The following is a 23,144-nucleotide window of genomic DNA, read 5'->3' as shown; positions in this document are numbered from 1 at the left end:
TTCAAATGCATTCTCAGTTTTTTATTTTGGGTTTTATCTGTTAGGATGACATCCCTCAGCTCCGAAGGTGGTGGTGTAGTTTGCTCTTGCAAAACATGTCCCATCCAAGGTACACACAACTGGTTAATGAAATGAAATTGATTCTTCTGCATTCAAACTACCCAGACACACTAAATGTTTCCTCCTAGAATGTTAGGCACTGCAGTAGCAAAACTTTGGAGAGGCCACAATGTTGAATGTTTAGAAATGTGTTGAATGCTTTGAGTGGTTGGAAATACTAAAAAGATGCTCTACAAATGGTCCATTTACCTAACCTTTGAGTCTGTCTTTAGGTTGTCAGAGTCCACCATCACCAAACAGCCAGCTAGTACGGAAACTGTGATGGGTCAAGATGACAGTGATGAGGTAAAAACTTTTTTTTTTTTGTGAAAATAATTATAGTAATTTTAGATTTACCCCACAAACACAGTTTATTTTTTACTTTCAACAGAAGATCGAAGAGGAACTGAAGAGGAAGTTCATAAGGGACATTGGTGTAGCATGGTGCTGGGTTCAGAGCCACTGTGAGCTGTTCCATGGAGAGGTGACAGAGCCTGAATTTCTCCAGATGGACGAAGAAAAACAGTCTAATATAATCAAAGACTACCTGAAAAGAGAGACTGAGAAAGCAAGGGATGCCTGTGTGTTTGTCTTTGACAATCGTGAGGATATGGAAACGTTCTTATTAAAATGTGTTGATGAACAGGGGCTGAAAGTCAATAAAATGTTTCTGGGAGTTATTTAATTTATAATAATTTATTTACTCTACATTGTTGAATATTATTGTTTTGTGAAATAAATATAACAATACCCAAGGGATGTCTTTTTATTGATCTTTATGCATCCGTAGGACTTGGACACATTTTTATATATATTTGTGTTGATGGAAAAAGGCCCAAAAGTCAATGCCATGTTACTTACATAATCTATCAAAGCAACCAATGACTTAAGCCTATGTATGTGTAGCTTAGTCTATATAGAGAACCGTCAATCCTATCATGCAAATGTAGTTGCTCTTTTTTGCGAGGTGATACATTTTTTTTTCCATGCTATAAAAAATATTAGTGTGTAGATCATAATTGTTCTTGTATATAATTAAAAGGAAAACAAAAATACTTAAAACCAAATGAAGTATATAAATTTGCCAATTTCAGCAACATTTTTTTTTTATTTAAAATGAAAGAAATTTGAAAAATAAACACATTTAAAAAAAAGCAAAGAGGGGAGGATTCCAGTTATTGCATAACACCCATATTTATCCTTAAAATAGTGATATGATCACTAACATTCCTACCTTATAAGTGAAACATATTTTTAGAGAATTAGATAAATAAAAATGCCTTAAACAAAATTGTCTACTTAACTTTCATATTGTCTAAGGTATGTTACAATCGATCATAAAATATGTGAATTTGTCATTTACATAATCGAACAGCGGAAGGTATAAATATTATATTAATTTACCTAAGTATAATCAACCAATGCAGGCGTTTTACCGGCTGTTTGGATGAATTTACTTCCATACATTAGAGATGTGGCCTAGGTTTAATTTGTACTATTTAAATTTATTTAATACAAGTTATTTAACCTGTATTAGTAAAACGAAAGATAACATTATTTAATTTGATCCCCGAAACAATATACTTCCGATAAAATTGATTCAATTTTGTTTACGTCTTAAAATTGTACTTTGACAAAATGTTAATAAAAAAAAAAAAAAAAAAACATACTTCCGCCATTTTTGCACATGCGCACAACACATGAGTTGTCACCTGGCATCACCCGATGACGTATTTTTACGTGTGGCATAGGCGTGGCGTCTGACGTCACACTTGGATGTGGGCGGGGTTGGATGTCCACCGCAAGCTGCAGCGAGACGCTCCTCGTGCCATTCGCCATTGAACGTCGGCGAGGCGGCGGTCGCCAACTTTGGCTTCAGTTAGGCGTATTTGCGAGCTGTTTTTCATTAGATGTCAGCGAGTTCTCACCAAGAAGTCTCATAATATCGAAGACGTTTTGCTAAATACCAAAGAAAGCTCCGACCTGAAGTTAAAAAATGCTGTTTCGTAAGCCTCAGATTTGGCGCACGCTTTCACTTTAAATGCGACATTTTGAGTTGGTTTTCAGGATGAAATTGATAAAGGCGATTCTTGCTTTTTTGGTAGGATGTTTGCACTTCTTTCCAGTGCCTGGTAAGACATTTACAGTTTCTTACGTAAACCGGTTAAAACAGCGAATTTTGCCCAGTATGTAGGCCTATCCTACAAACAATACTTCTTTGTAGGGGTGTGCCGAACGGTTCCTGGGCAAATTCCAAATATGAACCTCAACAATGGTGACCATAATAATAATATGTGTGTGTGTCACCATTGTTGAGGTTCATATTCTGATTATTGATGTCTGTGTGTGACTAATTACAGCCATAGAAAAAAGATGTATGTGGATAAAGTGTTCAGTAATTTTATGTAAACTGACTACGATGAAATCACTGGCTCTTTCCACTTGTTCCCAATGCAACCCATGAAACGCAGAAAATTTTTTTTGCACGCAGCTGCAAGTGAAGTAACTGTGACGTCTATAGTTTAGTTCTTGTCCACGCCCATTCGTTGAGCATTGTCGTCTTTGGTTCGTCTGTATGTTTTCATTTTATAATCTTTCCATTTTGTTTATACTTACAAACAGGGACGTGCACAGGAATTTTGAGGGGCAGTTGCTCTGACATGAAAAAGGGAAGCTCATTGCTACTGTGCAATCCGTCAATAAAATAATATAAAAACAACGATGTTCAATGATTCTGGGGAATTATTTGTTCACATGTTTGTTGCAGAGTGTACCATCAGCGTACGCTTTCGGAAGTATAAATAGAAGTCCATGTCCGGATTGCTCATGCGGAAATATAACACAGGCCAATCACAACTTCATTGTGCTGTTAATACATCGAGCCGACTTTCACAAAACTGGTCAGCTCCCGACAGCATCAGGTGTTTTATTTATGGGGAGTGTAATTATTTATTTATTTAAATGAATGTAATTGATTATATGTCACAGGGCTGCCAACTTTTGAGTTCAGTTTAGAGTGAGATTCCGGGGGCGTGGCTCAAACACAAAATCCTTGCATTAGCAGAAGTGTGGACAGCTGATACAAGCGTTCTTTTCTTGCCTGTTCCTGACACTTTAGACAACATCCTATAACAGAAAATTCAAATTTATCCATTCTGACACCACAAAATATCAAATATCTGGACATGATTGATGAGTTGTGATTGATATAAATAAAATCATTTTAATATGGGATGTCGTTGACTTGACATTCTGTTCTTAGAAAACAATAATTAACATTTACTACATTAGGGCTGTCAAAATGGCTGAAAAACTAAATTCAAATTTTTTAATTGTATATTATCAAAATTCTATTTATATTCGAATTTAAAATGCATAATTTTAGTTAGGGTGAAGAGAAGCTTTTTGCTTCTATCCTAATGCCACAAGAGGGCGCATCGAGCAAAATATTACTAATGTACGTTTAATAAATGCATCAGAATACATGACTATTAAGTGAATAATATTTTTAAAAAAAAATTATAAACCAATTATAATTAAGTTGCTTAAACACCTATAAACAAAACAGCATCATGTATATGCATAGTTTAATACAGAGCGCGGAAAGCCAATCTCAGAGTCCATTTTACATTTAAAAACATGAGATGCACTGGGATGGAAAAAACTCACCATAAATTCTCGAGATAAGTTTTTAAAAAGCTAATTTTAATTTTACATGGCTTTCTAAATATCCAGCTCTCTTGTGAGAGACGCGAGTGTGCGAAATGCGTTCTATGTGAACAGCTTGATTTAGGTTTTGATGTAAACAACGTCTTCTCCACATTGTTGTTCTTTTTTCCGCAATATTTTGAAAGAACGTCGCTGCAGCACTGCATCTAGTGGCTTTAACTGGAAAGGCTAAAGAGAAAATTATAATGCAATGAAACTTACATTGTCATCGCATCTCGAGCTGCACTGATAAAGGCCCAAATATACTTGGGCCGTCCGCATCCACACTGCAATATGTCATTTTCATCATCAAGAGGGCTCGCGGACAGCTGCACCCCCCGCCCGCGTGCCGGCAATTTATGAGACTTACAACAGAGCAGGCATGAGGTGAATGATGAGACAGAAGTGGTACTGCGTGTCGAGCTCATCCGCCTTTGGAAAGTTTGGAATGTGAAGTATACCCGGGCAGGTACTTAAAGCAGCCTCCTTAACGCACACCTAAAAAAGTGGATTTTTATTTAAAATTTGACGAATATTCGAAAATCTTTTTTTTTTTTTTTTTGACAGCCCTAATGTTACTAGGCATGTCCAGATGTTTTTATGATAAAGTTGTGTAAAATAACTGCTCAGTGCTGCTGCAACAAACAACTCTGCTAATGCTAACTTAATTATATATAAACTACAGTATATAACAGCATAGGCTTATTAGTGACTAGCCTAAACTGGACGGAGACCAGAAGCGCCCTGTAACTCACTGACCTGCCAGCGTTCACAATTCACACGGTTCAGATGGGAGGGAGAACGGCTGACTACACAGTTTATGGGAATAAATTGTGTATTTCCCTCACAATTGTCACAAAAAAAACTAACTAAACTGTCTGTCTGGTCTCTCTGCGAGTTGCTTTGCGAGATCATGCGGCGCAATTTTTTTCCTCACTGCTGCACGAGTCTGCGTGAGAATATGGGGGGGTGGCGTGAGATCGTGAGAATTGGATCAATTGCGTGAGTCACGCTGAATGCGTGAGAGTTGGCAGCTATGTATGTCATAATATTTAGGCTATAATATTATAAATCAGGCTGGTTTGTATTGGTGACGTAATATGTAAATTATATGCGTGCGGCCCGCGAGATTTGCACTTGGACCATAGTGTGGCCCGGTGGAAGAAAAAAAAAAAGCAGACACTCCTGCCTTGGTGAGCACAAGAGACATCAAAGATTACAGTCTCTAATTAATTATTCAGATAATACATTGTAATGGTGAATATAAAAAAAGGTTTAAACCTCATTGAGCTCAGAGCTGGTTAGAGCCATGATTATAATACATTGAAGTTACATTACGGTTTTTTTAGTTGAGTGAATTATCAATCTTGTTTAGGTTGTGAAAATTTGAATGCAGACATAAGTACTCATTTTATTTATGATCTGCAGAATAAAATCACACACATACATTTTCACACCACTAATCATGTATATTTTTGTCCCACTGCCCCATATTTTATTTATTATTAACTGTTTGCTTCTTCTTCAGGAGTATCTGGTGATGATACAGATGAAGTGTCTGCGATGGAGGGAGATTCAGTCATTCTACACACTGGTGTTAACACAAACAAAGAAGATAGATTGACATGGTATTTTAATAACATTCGTATAGCTTATATCAATGGAGATAAGTATAAGATCTGTACAGATGATCGGTGTCCCCAGAGATTCAGAGATAGACTGAATCTGACAGACAGTTCGCTTATGATCACAAACATCAACACTTCAGATGCTGGAGTTTATAAAGTAGAGATCCCCAGCCGTAACATCGCAAAGAGCTTCAGTGTTACTGTCCGTGGTGAGTCATTTAGTGTTTTAAAATAAGGTTATGCATGTTTAAGTCACATTCATGTGTTTATTATGTAGCAACTTGTGCAACCGTAATAAACATTTTATAGGCCACACATGCTGCTTTAAAAACACATTTGCTGTTCAAGTGAAATTGTCAAATTCAGTTAACATCATTAAGAATTAGATACTGTACATCAAGTACAATAAGTTTGCAAACCAAATGTTATTTTTGTGAGCTGTTACTTTTAGTTCATAACAAGCTGCAATTTTCTGTTCTGGTGGAGATTACATTTTGTCACCCATCCATTACCTTTTTAATTGTCATCTGTTTAATTAATGCTTTGGTTCAAAATAAGTCTGTAAAATAGTCTTTTATGAGCGAGGAAAAAAAAAAAACCTTGAACAAATGTCACTTTTCAGACTGATAATCAAGAAAGAATATGTAATCACAATGTTAGTTGTGTTTTTTTTTTTTTTATCAAAAATAACCTCCAATCATCAGTTGGTTTGTGTTTCAGATGTTCCTGTTGCTGAACGAGATGAAATGAAGAGAAAGTCAGTGAAGGAGGGAGAATCTGTCAGTTTAGATCCTGTTGTAGGAAGAAAAGCAGATGTGATCATGTGGTATTTTAATGACACTCATATAGACATTAATAGCTGTACAGATGTTCAGTGTAATGAAGGCACTGAGAGATTCAGAGACAGACTGAAGCTGGATCATCAGACTGGATCTCTGACCATCACAAACACCAGAACCACAGACTCTGGAGATTATAAACTACAGATCAGGAGCAGCAGATTCAGCATCACGAGGAGCTTCAGTGTTGCTGTCATTAGTAAGTATTATTTAGTCATTCTAATGAATTACTGATTCATTGAATTTTGCTTTCAGTTTTCAATTTACTTGAATGACTATTACCTTTGAAATATTTGAATAGTTTAATACTTTTCTTTTAAATTAATTCAATGTTCTGTATAATTTTTTCTTAGCTATTATTTTGTATTTATGTACTGTACTCTTAACTGTTTGAACTCAGCTTTTTTTAATGGTCTTTCTTTTGATTCTGTATTTTAAATGCACCTCTGTGCCGTCACAAGTAATTTTGTTGCTACACAATCACAATAAATTGTTTGAACTAGAGCTTAATGGATTCTTCCTCAAGAACTCAACAGATGGCAACATTTAACAGTTAAACTTATCATACATCTGTAGACCAAAGTGGAAATGTGTAAATATCAGACAAAAATTTTGATAAAGCTGATTATCAGTTCCTGATTAAATATCAATGACTGTCTGTATTCATCTGTTTCAGATTCAGGATTGTCTTCAGCTGCTGTAGCAAGAAAACATTATGGTGCTGTTGTTTCTGCTGTTTGTTGCTGCTGTTTGTTGCTGCTGTTTGTTGCAGCTGTTTGTATGATCACAAGCATCAGAAAAGATTAAATGGTGAGTATTACATACAGATGCTTTAACAGAATTTAGAATAAGATATGTATTGTGTGAAAACAGTTTGAAAAATGTTAAAATATAAACAGTTTCCTTTTTTCATGATTCTTTAATGAATAGGAAGTCCAAAAGAACAGCATTTAGCTCAAATAGAAATCCTTTCTAAAATAATAAAAAAATTAAATGTTAAATGTCTTTACTGTCACTTCTGATTAATTGAATGTATGCATTGCTGAATTAAAGTTTTGAATGTAGTGTGTAGTGTTACACAAGCTGTGTATTTTGAACTATATTCATTAAAGAATCATGAAAAAAATTGTACACAAATGTTTTCAACATTAATAATGAATATTTATTGAGCAGCAAATCAGCATATTAAAGTGATTTCTGAAGGATCATGTGACAAAATTCAGCTCTGTTCACAGAAGTGAATTACATTTTACAACATATTCACCTACTGTAGAAAACTATTAATTTAAATTGTAATATATATTATTATATAAACATTTCACAATTTTTACTTTATTTTTGATCAAATGAACACTGGCTTGGTGAGCAGAATAGACTTCTTTTAAAAACTATTAGTGTTCTCTAGTCTGTAGTGTTTTGTGTTTGTGTAAGTCTTTTACTGTTTCTTTTACTCTCTGTGAATCTGTTTTCACAGGTGGATAAGGTTCCAGACTTGCCCCCTGCTCTGACTCCCACTCTTTTGAAGAATTGAATGTCCCCAAATCAGACTGAAGCTACCAGCGAGATGTCAGTACACAAAGTGCCATATGGGGAGGTCTCACTGCACACTCACTTAAGCACTGGCTATTTTTAATCAACATTTCGGCTAGTAGCCTTTGTCAATTTATAATTTCACAAAATGGATAGTAGTATAAATAAAGGAGATAATTGTTCTCAGCTGAGAGTGGTGAGATCAAAAAGGGGTCTCTCCTCAACCATCACCAGTGTGCAGCATCCACCTGGATGATGCCACGGCAGCCACAGGAGAACAGCGCCAGTGCGCTCACCACACACCAGATACAGGTGGAGAGGAGAGAGAGTCATAGAGCCAATTCAATAGATGGGGATTATTAGGAGGCCATGATTGACAAGGGCCAGTGGAAAGAATTTGGCCAGGACACCGGGGTTACACCTCTAAAGAAATACTCTTTACAAGAAGTGCCATGGGATTTTTAATGACCACAAAGAGTCACTGTTACTTATTTAGTTGAAACTGTTCAGTTATTTTTGATAGAGGAACAAGTTGGCATTTATAGATATCTATTTGGTCAAGCATTAATTAATAACTCTGACAATCTAGCACTGGCACATAATGCATGTAATTGACAATTAATTATTGACACATGAAACAGCTGTCTGGGTCCTCGGTGCTATCATAAAATCCTCTGAGGCAACCACGCTTCCCATTGCCATAATAACTGAAGCAGGATTTGAAACAGTGAGTATAATAAAAGATGACAGTTTCAAAGATCTGCGAACAGAAACAAGTACAGACCATGAGTTTTAACATCAAATATTATATTATTCTAGTGCAGTGGTTTGCAACATTTTGTCTTTGACCATTGCCATACTTAAAGCACAATTAAGCTAACCCATATTAAATGATGGACTTGGTTTCTGAAGGTATCATCAAATCTGATTTAATGTTTTGTTTTAATTCATGTCATACACTACCCATAAAATATACATACATATATATATATATATATATATATATATATACGCACACAAACACGCACTTGATCAAAAATGGTAATTAATGTTGTGCCAAGACAAGAATGGTTATTGGAATTTGGTTGGTTTTGATCCACTTCAAATGTTACCTAAATATGTAACCTTATGTATACATATATATGTGCACTACCATCAAATGATTGTAATGTTTTTTTTTAAACTAGTCTCTTATGCTGCAGTATTAGAAATATTTCATTTTAATAAAAAAAAAATAGTTCCATGTGACTGTAAATTAAACATTTATTATTTAAAGCCCCATGTTCAAAATAAACAAGTAATATTTTCCTTAAACTGTCTAAAATTTGTAAATGCCTTCAGAAATGCATGTTATGACTTTTCGTGTGATTCAAGGTACAGTATCTCAATGATGTGCGGAAAAAAAAAAGTTAATTGATTTTATTGTGAAATGTTAAAAACATATACCCCCAGTAAAAAAAAAAAACTTTCACACTTGTGGTGTGTTTTATGTCTAGTAAATCCTACCTACATCCTCAGACAACGCATTAACAAGTGTGTTAAAATTATCCAGGATATCCTGTTACCTGTCTGTTCAGTCTGCTGCCATCAGGCAAGTAAAAATGAGTCTCTGTAAGAGTAGCTTCTTCCATCAGGAAATCAGACCTCTCAACACGGACATGCCTCTCACCTATCCTGTAACACTCATATACTGTCTTTAAATCATGCTCAGTATATCTGCACACACATATCAATCTACACTCAGCACTTAAGTGAAGTGACATTCAGCCAAGTATGGTGACCCATACTCAGAATTTGTGCTCTGCATTTAACCCATCCGAAATGCGCACACACACAGAGCAGTGAACACACACACACACTGTGAGCACACACCCGGAGCAGTGGGCAGCCATTTATGCTGCGGCGCCCGGGGAGCAGTTGGGGGTTCAATGCCTTGCTCAAGGGCACCTAAGTCGTGGTATTGAAGGTGGAGAGAGAACTGTACATGCACTCCCCCCACCCACAATTCCTGCCGGCCCAGGACTCGAACTCACAACCTTTCGATTGGGAGTCCGACTCTCTAACCATTAGGCCACGACTTCCCCCACTTTCTATTGTTGTTCTCGCTCACCCTGCTAATTTTGTACTTTTTGTTTTACACATACATTCTACTATAACACTTTGTTAATTATGTGTGTTAAATCATGAATGCTTAAATCGTGAACCCCCAGTTGCTCCCCGGGTGCTGGATCTATAGCTGCCCACTGCTCCGGATGGGTGTTCACAGTGTGTGTGTGTTCACAGTGTGTGTGTGTGTGTTCACTGCTGTGTGTTTGCACTTTGGATGGGTTAAATGCTGAGCACGAATTCTGAGTATGGGTCCCCATACTTGGCTGAATGTCACTTCACTTTTTTTTCCACTTTCAATAATCTCATCCTTGTTGATCCTCTGAAGTGATCTGGAAAGAGGGGCAGGTGTAGAAGAAGACAGGTTCTTTCATCTGAACTGTCATCTGTTGTAAGTGAAAGAGAGAGTGAGTTTGTGCACTGCGTTTAACCCATCCAAGTGCACCTCAGTCATGGGCATTGAAGGTGGAAGAGACTGCTGTTCATTCACTCCCTCCACCTAAAACGCCTCCCAGTACTGAGACTCAAACCCACAACCTTCAGGTTACTGGTCTAACAATTAGGCCATGACTGCCCCACAACTGTAGGTGTGACATTTCCACCAGCTGTTCATAAAACCTTAGTGGCTTTTTTTTCTGCTGACGTTCTACTGTTTTAATGTTATAGCTAAAAGGCGTCTTATAATGGTTTTGGTGGGTTCCCAGTGCAGTGACTGACTGGAACCATAGTGACCTGAAATGGGACATAGTGGGTGGATTTGCTAAATGCATGTAAAACCAGAGACACTGATATCTTTCACATAATCCTAGGTGATTCAAACTGTAAATATAAAGAAAAAAAATCCATAAAAGTAGTACACTTTTAGTCTGTTAGTCTAATGTTACTAACAGAAAAAGCTCACTCTTTTGATGCTGTTTTAGATGGTTCTCAAAACCCCACCACATGGCGCATTTCATTAGTTAATCTACTAATAACCAATGTAGAAAGATGTAAACATCCGTAAAAGATATATTAGTTAAACCAATTATAAGTTGTATTAATAATTGTCTGTATTTATTTTTACAGATTGAGTTCTCCTAAAGCAGAAACATGTAGTGGTGTTGACCGCAGTAACAAAAGCATAGCAGATTGGCAAAAGTATAGGCTACAGTTTATTTAAACAGCCCCAAAGAGTGAGTTTTTTTTAAAACATTCATTTTTTAACATTTTAGCAAGTCTGAATGATTAGGATTTTTTGGATGTGTATGTTCTTTGGAAGTATATGCAGAGGCGTAGGCCCCCCGTGGTAAGTGCTACATATGAACAAAAGACTACATGCAGATAATTTATCTTAAAATGCTATTTAATGACAGATTATAGTATTATACACTTTAGATTACAGAACAAAGCAATGTTTGCCTGTTCCTGCATGGCTTTGACCAACAGATGCCGCTAGCGTGCCGTCACTCTTGTGTTGCGCCTGCACTGATTAAGATTATTTATTTGTATTTTTTTTTTTTTGTCGATTAAGTCAGGCATTGAAACGCGAAAATGATTCTTCTCAACATTTAATGTAAACAAAGATTGATAATGGATAGTGTATTTCTGGTATCAAGGTCGCGCTGTTGAGGCTCACTCTGTGTGTACATTTTATGAGAGATAACATCAGCGTAACAGAACAGAAACACACTGAGGTAACAAAAATATTTGGTTTATTCGTAACATCAGGGCCGTGGCTAGTGGAGTGAAAGGTGGTGACGAAAAGGTGGTCCTCCACAATGTGGCCTGCTCTGTGGAAGGAGAGGGCCCCCAGAGGGCCACCAGCCATGGACTGGGACAATCCGACAATCTTCCCTGATGATGACAGTGGTCGGCTCCTGAGGGACCAATATGTGTTGAATTATTTTAGTTAGTATGTGTGCTTTAAAGTTTGGTCAAATATGTCCTGTGGTGGCAGAGGAAATTGGGGGTTTTGTGTTCAATTATTATTATTTTTAATTGATTCGGCCTCTTATGATGTTGGTGCTATACTGTGTGTAATACAAGCTTGCAGGGAGGCTACTGCATCCATTCATTTGTCTGTTCAGTTGATGTGTATGGATTTGCCCTGTATTTATTTCAGTGTGCAGACAGTCGGGGCGTGTTATATACAGACCTTTGAATGTGTATTTATCCTTTTGTTGTATAATATGCTTTGATTCTGTGCTTTCCATCACTGTGTGACTTCAAAAGGAGCTTCGAAAGGAGCTGATGGTTTACCTGCTTTGTTTTATCCTTATTCAATAAAGGAACATAATGTTACACTTTGTGTTTTTATATTTATATGGAATGTGTATTTTATACAACAGAGTATTAGGGCCTCACTGAGGAAGAAGGGAAAACATTATACATTTAAGGCTGGTTCTTTCTGCGGAAAAGATGCATATTCTTTTTACAGTCCTGATACTTATGACAATGTGATGCTGATGTGCCAAAAGATTAAGTATGTCCTTGTTTGTGAAACCATAATGAAGAACAATTCCACAAAATGTCCCACAGCTGTCATTTTAACAGCTGTCCTTTAAAATAATGGGTTACAATATTATGACTTCATTCTCGAAGTCTGTGAATTTATATATTTATTTTCTCTGTTGCCTTAATATTAAATTTATATATAGTCTATGGGAAACTGTAAATTATCTAATGATAGCAACATAAAGAATCCCCTTAAATCAGTGTAGTGTCACACAGAGCCAGTCAGACAAACTATTGAATAGAGACCAGAAAAAAAAAAAGTCCACATTTCCAACATCTTACGATCATATTACATTGATATAAATACATCATGTTCATTGTCGGTTTACCTTAACTGTCCAAAAACGAATGGGTAACTAGTAGGGTGACCATATGAGCCATTTTCCCAGGATTTTTATATTGCCTAAAATATCCAGATTTTGTCTGTTTGTGCTGTGCAGATCGATCATTGTATGACATTCATAAGAGCTATAGGGAGCAGAGCAGACGGCTCCTTATAATAATAATAATTCATTACATTTATATAGCGCTTTTCTAGGCACTCAAAGCACTTTACATAGTAAGGGGGTATCTCCTCATCCACCACGATGATGCGACAGCAGCCATATTGCGCCAGAACGCCCACCACACACCAGCTTACTGGTGGAGAGGAGACAGAGTGATGAAGCCAATCAGCAGATATGGGGATTGTTAGGAAGCCCTGATGGTCAGAGGCCAATGGGCGAATTTAGCCAGGATGCAGAGGTCACACCTCTACTCTTTTCGAAAGACATCCTGGGATTTTTAATGACCACAGAGAGTCAGGACCTCGGTTTAACATCTCATCCGAAGGACGGTGCTTGTTGACAGTATAGTGTACCCATCACTACACTGGGGCGCTAGGACCCACACAGACCACAGGGTGAGCGCCCCCTGCTGGCGTCACTTGCACCTCTTCCAGCAGCAACCTAGTTTTCTCAGGAGGTCTCCCATCCAGTTACTGACCAGGCTCAGCCCTGCTTAGCTTCAGTGGGCAAACAGGCTTGGGCTCCAGGGTGATATGGCTGCCGGGATTACCCGGGATATGTGCGTGCTTTCACACACAACCCGTAAAGGTCACGTAACAACACGTGACATCAGGGCGTGACTGCACTTGTTCAAATTACAAATGACCTGCTTCTTGCGTCAGATCAAGGCTGCATCTCATTTTTAGTTTTACTTGATCTTAGTGCTGCGTTCGACACCATCATGACATACTCATAGATCGATTACAAAACTATACAGGTATTCAAGGGCAGGCTCTAAGATGGTTTAGATCCTACCTGTCCGATCGCTACCATTTTCTTTATTTAAATGGGGAGTCATCTCATTTATCACCAGTAAAATATGGAGTGCCACAAGGATCTGTCCTAGACCAGATTCGAGACCAGATTCAACTTCTAAATTATCTAAGCTAACAGAGTGTGTTAAAAATGTAAAAGATTGGATGACCAATAATTGTTTCCAATTAAATTCGGATAAGACAGAGATATTAATTATTGGACCAAAAAACACTACACAGAATCTTGTAGATTACAATTTGCAACTAGACGGATGTACTGTTACTTCTTCTACAGTCAAAAATCAGGGTGTTATATTAGTCAGAAACTTGTCTTTTGAAAATCATATTTCCCATGTTACAAAACTGCATTCTTGCATCTTAGAAACATTGCCTAGCTACGAAACATGTTATCTGTTTCTGATGCAGAAAAGCTAGTTCATGCATTCATGACCTCTAGACTGGACTATTGTAATGCACTTCTAGGTGCTTATCCTGCATCTTCAATACACAAGCTACAGGTAGTCCAAAATGCAGCAGCTAGAGTCAAGAAATGTTATCAGGTCAAGAAAATATGATCATATTACCTAGGGCTGGGCGATATATCGAACGATATGATCATGCGCATCTAATCAGTAAAGCTGTTTCCGTGATCACCGCTAAAATCGCCATCACATAATTGGAGTGGCATTTAATAGACAGCAGAGGTGGGACTTTCAAGTCACAAGCAAGTCTTTAAGTCATATCCAAGTCCTCAAAGGGTTAAAGTTAATAAGATAATTAAGTGACTAATTAAATGATGATTGTACATTAGTGATGAACTTCTGCTGTTAACAATCAACATCACTGAAGTAAAGCGAAACACAAGAACTACAACTGAATTTAGCCACAGCCTTCAACTGAAAAAAGAAAAAAAAAACACTATGCCACCATAATTGTGGTCAGGGTTTGCTTTAGGTAGTGTCTTGACCCTTTTACTAATTCAAAGCAATTTGATTCAAAACAATTTCAATATTGTTTTCGCAACAAACATGTATGCATTGCTGAATCAAACCTTGTAGTAACAGATGATCTTATGCTTTTTCTGCTTATAACTCATGTTGACTTGGACATCATGAGATAGTCTTCTTTGGATTGTTGAGTGACATTCAGTTTTTACCAGAGTTGGGACTTTAAAGTCACAAGCAAGTCTTCAAGTCATATCACAAGTCCTCAAAGGGTTGAAGTTAATGAGATAATTAAGTGATGATTGTGCATTAATGATGAAAACCTGCTGTTCTTGAGAATTACAGAGGATCAGATGTTGATGTTTTATTGGTTAAAGTGATGCAACCATAATGGAGATCAGTGTTTGCTTTAGTGGGGCTCTTGACCCTTGACTGTCACGTTAGTAGAGATGGGATTTATGGCTCTTTGAGGGGATCCGGATCTTCGCGATCCGTTCCTATCAAAGAGCCGTTCAAAAGAACGGCTCTTTTGGCTCTTTTTAAATATTTAGTCAGTTGTAAGAAGCCAGCTTGGGGGCATCTCAGTGTATCCTGGAAATAATCACTGGGAGGAATGATGAGGTGAGATTTGTAGTCAAATAATTAAAACTCAGATATCACACACCAATATCTGAGTTTGAATTATTCTGAAATATTATTACCTCATTTGTCATGTGTGGACTATATTCCATAGGGTTGCACAAATCCCTCTGCTTAGACAGTGACATCACTATTTTGGATTTACCTTTAGTACAAAGTGTGTGTGTGTGTAAAGCTACGTTGACTTATGTTATTCATACAATACCTACTCAAATAAACATCAAAAACAAAGCCGGCTGCAATGAATTTCTGTGCAAAACAGCTTTTACTGCAAACACTTTCACACAAGAACATTATCACACAAGAACATTTTGATAGAAAACAAAAAATATTTAAAGTAGATAAAATTAGAATAAATAAATGGAAATGTCTACATACTACATACTATTACTACTGTAAACTTTGCAAATAGGACATCAGCCCCTTCAAGTCAATGAACAATAACAAAGTGGGCTGCAATGAACATGCACAACTAATAACTAATATCATCACGCTATAAAGGGTTGGCCTGCGCTGGGTGCGCCCCTCCCCCTATAACTGTTCTGTCTCGCGGAGGAGCTCATTTGTGTGCATCTGTGTGAAATACGCATAGGAAAAAAGAACGACAGAAAGAACGGCTCCCCTCCAGCCGGGACTCGGCTCCCATCGTTCATGTTTATGAGCCGTTCAAAAGAATCGGTTCGTTCGCGAACGTCACAACTCTACACGTTAGATCTCTTTATGTAGCATTGCATGAGGTGCTGTAAAGCAGAGAGAAGACATTAATCAGTATGAGATAGGTGGTCAGATTACAATCAAATTAGCATTAGCTCATAGCTCTATTTAAGTTTGGCATAATCAACCCAGTAAAACTACACTATGGAAAAAAAATTAAGTGAATTTTAAATCTACTAAGTGCATACAAAATTTGAAAACCTATACTCTGTAGACACACACAGACATCAAGAACCAGCATATGACTCTCAACAGTGGTGACAATCAACAAAATGTTGCATGCTGGGTAAAACCTTAGTAAAAACGCCCGTCACGCACTGCAGTATGAAAAATTGTCACCACTGTTGAGGATCGTGTGATAAGTGTGGTTGTCTAAAAACCTGAACCGATTGTCTCCTTCTGTGTCTTTCAACATTGAAGCATTGTGATTTTTTTTTTTTTACTTCAGTTCAGTAATAGCTGAGTGTCAGTCTACTATCCAAAGATAAACACAATTTCATGATGTTCAGTCATCATGAGCTATAAGCAGAAAAAGCATAAGGTCATCTGTTACTGCAAGGTTTGATTCAGCAATGCATACATGTTTGATGCGAAAACAATATTGCAATTGTTTTGAATCAAATGGGTTTGGATTAGTAAAAGGGTCAAGACACTACTTAAAGCAAACCTTGACCACAATTATGGTGGCATAGTGTTTTTTTTTTCTTTTACTTTTTTTTTCATTTGAAGGCTGTGGCTAAATTCAGTTGTAGTTCTTGTGTTTCTCTTTACTTCAGTGATGTTGATTGTTAACAGCAGATGTTCATCACTAATGTACAATCATCATTTAATTAGTCACTTAATTATCTCTTTAGCTTTAACCCTTTGAGGACTTGAATATGACTTGAAGACTTGCTTGTGACTTGAAAGTCCCACCTCTGATAGACAGAGCCGTAGATCGCTGACAAGCCACGCCATATCGCGTTCATTATCGAAGGTGATTCATCTGCGATAATGAACGCGATATGGCGTGGCTTGTCAGCGATCTACGGCTCTGTCTATTCAATGCCACTCCAATTATGTGATGGAGATTTTAGCGGTGATCACGGAAGCAGCTTTACTGATTAGATGCGCATGATCATATCGTTCGATATATCGCCCAGCCCTAATATTACCCCAATTTTACAGTCTCTGCACTGGCTACCTATTAAGTTCCGTATCAGTTACAAATTATCATTACTTACCTATAAGGCCCTAAATGGTTTAGCTCCTGCATACCTAACTATCCTTCTACCACGCTACAATCCATCATGCTCCCTAAGGTCACAAAACGCTGGACTTTTGGTAGTTCCTAGAATAGCAAAGTCCACTAAAGGAGGTAGAGCTTTCTCACATTTGGCTCCCAAACTCTGGAATAGCCTTCCTGATAATGTTCGGGGTTCAGACACACTCTCTCTGTTTAAATCTAGATTAAAAACACACCTCTTTTGCTAAGCATTTGAATAATGTATCTCTTAAATTGTGAGTGTAGTTGCATCTGATGAAATGTGCATTCTTATTCTTTAGCTTGGGTTAAACTAATTAATTTTACTTTGTTGGATCAGCAGCTATGCTAATGATGTCTCTATTTGTTTCTATGTTTTGGTAACTAGGATTTACACAAGCTCAGTCTGGATCCAGAACACCTGAGAAGAGATGATGCTGACCTCAGAGGACCCCATATGATGCTAACCCTGAATCAACAAACAGAACTAACAACTATTGCTGCAAAGTGTTACTGCATCATATAATAATTATGAATTAATAATATTAATAATGTTCATCGTCTGGCTGACTACATTGTATTAATTTTTCTAAAAATCCTGTCCCTACACGCACAAACTGACAGTCACCACTTTTAAGCTACCACTAAATATTGTAGAAACATAATTTTCTGTAAAGTTGCTTTGTAACGATTTGTATTGTAAAAGGCGCTATACAAATAAACTTGAATTGAATTGAATTAATGTATGAGTCGAAAACGGCACGTTATACTTTCACTGAAGCAAGCGAACGATCTTGGCGTCAGCGCTGAAAGAGAGGAACTAACTGATCTCTGCTTCATTAAAGTTTGCACATATTTTTTTGTCGTGAACGTCTTCCTTCAAAACAGCCGGTAAAAGAGTCGCGTGATAACGTGCCTCATCACTTTGACACGGCATTAGATCTGGCCTTTCTTCTCACAGCGCTCGTCCCGGGATTGAACCTGGCAATGTTGAATACATTGATTGATGATCTCCAAGATGGCGCCAGTGTTTGTGGCCGGCCGTCTGGTGCTGAGCAAATTGTTCGTGATTTTACTGCTTGTGTCACTGTTTATGCAATGTATTGACTCTCTGCTGGTTTATGATCGTCAAACGCTGATCGATTTCCGTCTCGCGATGGAGAAGTCGACTAAGTATGACTGGGATGGTCAGAAAACTTTTCTCCCCCCCCCCCTTCCTAAACATACCTGCTCATCTTGTACGCAATCCGGTTTCCCTTGTCCGGAGAGGACGCTCGAGACGCCGTGGGAAGCGCAGTGGGCGGCTGGTGAGGTTGAAAGCTTACATAGCGGACTATTCTGCCTGTGGAGCCCGGCCTCACTTTCGTTTGGCTTTGGTTCACTATTTATCCTGGCGTGTTATGGATCCTGCCGGGACCTGGTTGATACCAATTACTGGCTCAGATATGGAGTATTCTCGCCAACGATCACCTCGCCCTAGGAAAGGCGGTGTTAACCATGGAAACCTTCGGTCTTTGAGTTATGTAACTCGTACGGCCAGTTCCCCGGCTCCTGTCAGAGCTGCCCTGGTCAACGCTAGATCGCTGGTGAATAAGACCTTTATTTTAAGGGAGCTTTTTCCCCAGCATAACTTGGTTTTTCTATTTGTGACTGAAACTTGGTTAAATGTTGGTGAGTCGAGCCCTTTTTCTGAACTTCTACCACTGGATTGCACATATTTAACTCCCCGAGGACTACTGGTCGAGGAGGAGGACTTGCAGTTATTTTTAAGGAAAAATACAATTGCAGGCAGTTGCCAATGATAACATTTTCGAGTTTTGAGATAACAATGTTTGAATTGGGCAAATTTCAGCCCATTGTGTGCTCTTATCTATCGACCTCCTAAATATAACAAGCATTTTATCAGAGACTTTACTGAATTATTGTCTGAAATTATGCCAAAATATGACCGGATCTTAATTTTAGGAGATATGAATATTCATGTATGTTGTCTCACAAATCTGTTGGCTAAAGATTTTTTAGAAATTATTGATTCATTTAACCTTATACAGTTTGTAAGTGGTCCTACACAGATTCATGGCCACACATTAGATCTTGTCTTGTCATGCAGTTTGCCTATTTTAAATATTGAGATACAAAAGGCTGTTTTTTCTGACCATGCACCAATTTTATTTGATGTTTCCCTTCCATACAATACTGTTAAGCAATGTGCTCCACCTCATATCCGCAGGATGATTAAACCGGCCACTGCTGCACAATTTTCTGAAGCATTTAGTAATGTTATAGACACTATAGAGCCGTCTGCTTTCCAATGTACAGATGAGCTTGTTTCCTGTTTTTCATCCACCTGTATAAATATTCTTGATAAAATTGCACCACTAAAGCCCAGGCGCTCCAAACCAAATTCTGAACCGTGGATTAATGATTTAACTCGAGCGGCTAGGCAAAAGTGTAGGAAAGCTGAGCGAAAATGGAAAAAACATAAATTGCAGGTTTTTTATGATATTCTAAAGGATTGTTGGAATAATTATCAGAGAATTGTTCGAACTGAAAAGGCTAAATACCTCTCTGATGTTATTGATAAAAATGGCCATAAACCTCATGTTCTTTTTAGAACAATTAATTCTGTTCTTCATACCCCCCAATCTATAATGTTGGAAGAATCTACTGTGGCCTGTGAAAAATTCCTCCACTTTTTTGTGGAAAAGATTACCACTATTAGAGCTAGCATTTTACCTCCAGCCTTTGATCCTTCCATTTCCATAGAGTGTGCTGCAGTCCTCACTGAGTTTGAGCCTGTTTCCATCTTGGCCCTTAATGACATTGTTACACATTTAAAACCTTCAACTTGTCCCACTGATATCATCCCATCACGTATTTTTAAAGAGGTATGGAACACTATTGGACCAAACATTCAAGCAATCATAAACAGTAGTCTGACTTCTGGTTATGTGCCACTTTGTTTTAAAGAGGCTGTGGTGCAGCCCCTTATCAAAAAACAAAATCTGGACACTTCAGTTCTTTCAAATTATCGTCCAATTTCAAAACTTCCTTTTGTGTCCAAGATTTTAGAGAAGGCAGTCCTAGTGCAGTTACAAGCCTATTTAGATCTGCATGGTATTCTTGAGGTGTTCCAGTCTGGTTTTAAAGCATTTCATAGTACAGAGACTGCACTTATAACATTTTTTAACGATCTTTTGATTTCAACAGATTCTGGAGATTCTTCAATCTTGATGCTTTTAGATCTTACAGCAGCCTTTGATACGGTTGACCACAGTGTTCTTATCTCGCGTCTCGAGCACAACGTGGGGATTAAAGGCACTGTATTAAAATGGTTTAGATCATATCTCTCAGCGAGAGTGTTTAAAGTTGGGTATGGGGGCTCTACTTCACCAGCAGCACCAGTGACATGTGGAGTACCGCAGGGCTCTATTTTGGGGCCGATTCTCTTCTCCCTTTACTTGCTTCCTTTAGGTTCCATCTTAAAAAAGCATAACATTAGTTTCCATCTGTATGCAGATGATTTACAAATCTACCTGCCTATAAAACGTAAGGGTGAGGATTCGATAAATAGGCTGTTAGAGTGTGTTTATGATATTAAAGCATGGATGGCTTTAAACGTTTTACATTTTAATGAAAGTAAAACTGAAATTATGATTTTCAGACCTAGCAGTTTTACTAGCGCCTCCAAATTGGACTTGGGACCCCTGACGCCCTATGTAAAGTCTATGGTAACGAACCTTGGGGTAAAGATGGATAGTGATCTTCACCTAGAGAAACAGATAAACTCTGTAGTAAAAGCTAGTTTTTTTTCAACTTAGACTACTTACCAAATTGAAGCCATTTTTATCTTTCAAAGATTTGGAGAGGGTTATACATGCTTTTATCACCACTCGCCTGGATTATTGTAATGCTTTATATATAGGAGTTAACCAGGCCTCTCTCTCTAGATTGCAAATAGTTCAGAATGCTGCCGCTCGACTCCTTACAGGTACCCGTAAACGAGAGCACATTATGCCTGTTCTTGCCTCTCTTCATTGGCTACCTGTTTGTTTTAGAATACAGTTTAAGATTTAATTGTTTGTTTTTAAATCTCTTCATGGTCAAGCCCCAGCTTACATAGATGATCTACTGAAGATGCATGCGCCTCTAAGGTCATTGAGGTCTGCTGACCAACTACTCTTATCCGTTCCTAAAACAAGACTTAAAAATAGGGGAGATCGAGCTTTTTCAGTCGTGGCCCCTAGGCTGTGGAATGATCTGCCTATGCGTGTCAGAGTGGCTCCCAGCCTTGACAGTTTTAAATCACGACTTAAAACTCACTTTTATTCATTGGCCTTTAAACCAGCCTGAGAGTTCATCTTTGCATTTTATTATTTTAGTTTGTCACTTGTTTAAACTGTGTATTGTGCTCATGTTATGTGTTTTTAAAATCTGTTGCAATTATGTCAGTGTCCAGCACTTTGGCTAACCTCGGTTGTTTTAAATGTGCTTAACAAATAAAATTGTATTGTATTGTATTGTATAATGTTACTAGGTCCCCTAGTATCAATCCCGGGACATGTTTGCTTTCACACAGAAGGCATCCCGGCAATGTTCCGGCAATTTGCTGTGTCCGGCGTGCAATGTGAAAGGGGCTCTAGTGTATCTATGGCAGAGAGAGACAAGAAGGATATAACTGCAGTCTGGAGATCTCCAAATAGGGGCGGGAACTCCAAAATGGGGCGGTAGCTCCAAAATAGGGCTTGGCTTCCTCCCATTGAGAGACGGCGCATGACACGCATGCACAATTTTTCCACCAATCCACTTCAGTGCAAACTCCGCCCCACAGATGATTCTGAAGTTATTGGTTGTGTCAGTTAAAGTGTTTCCTACACTATGCAACAAAAAATGCTAACCCCTAAACCTACCCCACACCCTTACCTTAACCAGTGAAATTTACTGAATGGCAGGACTGGCGCTGAATAGCGTGGTAAAAAAAATTGCAGTTCAGAAGATAAACAGTTAATAAGATCATGCGATATGAGACTCACCGGACAATGGCACCTTTTTAGTTACACCCAGCATCACTACCCCCTCCTAGCCTGCGAATTTCATGCCTCGGGACGGCCCCGTTGCTTAGAATAAAGCGATAGAGTAAAATCTTTGCTCTCCGCTGGGACGGCCCCTGAGTGATTCCCTTTACATCATGAAGCAGAGGTTCACACTTGGGTCCAAACACCACTGGTCAAGCTTTGGGCTCTGCTCTCATGGAGAACATTTATTTATATAGCATATTTTATTTTAGATGAACTAGAAACAATGTTTAATTTATAAAGTTTTATTTTGAAATGTAAGTCAGTAACAATTTTCCACATTGAAGTAATACATGTTTAACTATTTCTTGTTGATTACAGTGTATACATTCTCCAGTTTGGTGCTTACCAATTCTACATAATGTACTATTAAGTCCAGTATGTCCAATTCTAAGACGTGTAATGATATTTCCTTCTCTTCGATTCCTATTCTCCTTTCTCCCAACATCAACTGTTTTTTTTTGTATATTATACAAATGTCTACATGTTTCATGGTCATCCAAGTATATCTGCCATACTGATTGTGTATATGTTCTAATGTATACTTTAGCTTCTGCTATACTTAAAGGAATATGTAGATCTATTTGCTTTATTCTTAGAGTTTGTTTAGCCAGCATATCCACCTTCTCATTTCCCTCCACTCCAACACGAACAGGAACCCAAATGAATTGAGTGCAGAATTACCCTTAACTTTCATTTCATACATCCTGCAGAATATTTAATTAATAATAGCCATCCTAACTAATGACCAGACAGATTTTATACTTTCAAATGCTGCAAAACTATCAGAAGCAATGAGTTATTTACTTCCTTTTCTTCTATCCAC

At 37.9% G+C, this 23,144-nt stretch overlaps 1 protein-coding gene across 1 annotated transcript in view; it reads left to right on the top strand.

Moving 5' to 3' along the window:
- Positions 1-23,144, top strand: part of LOC132160265 (carcinoembryonic antigen-related cell adhesion molecule 3-like) — a 387,492-nt gene that overhangs the window by 332,434 nt on the left and 31,914 nt on the right. The window contains exon 5 of the mRNA XM_059570008.1: positions 6,350-6,473. Within this exon, the coding sequence (XP_059425991.1) occupies positions 6,350-6,473 (124 nt within the window). The remainder of the gene's footprint in view (positions 1-6,349; positions 6,474-23,144) is intronic.

Source organism: Carassius carassius, chromosome 16 (genome assembly GCF_963082965.1).
Source record: "Carassius carassius chromosome 16, fCarCar2.1, whole genome shotgun sequence".
Classification (NCBI taxonomy): domain Eukaryota; kingdom Metazoa; phylum Chordata; class Actinopteri; order Cypriniformes; family Cyprinidae; genus Carassius; species Carassius carassius.
The sequence above is the reverse complement of the archived record's forward strand: the minus strand, read 5'-3'. Positions and strand labels throughout refer to the sequence as shown.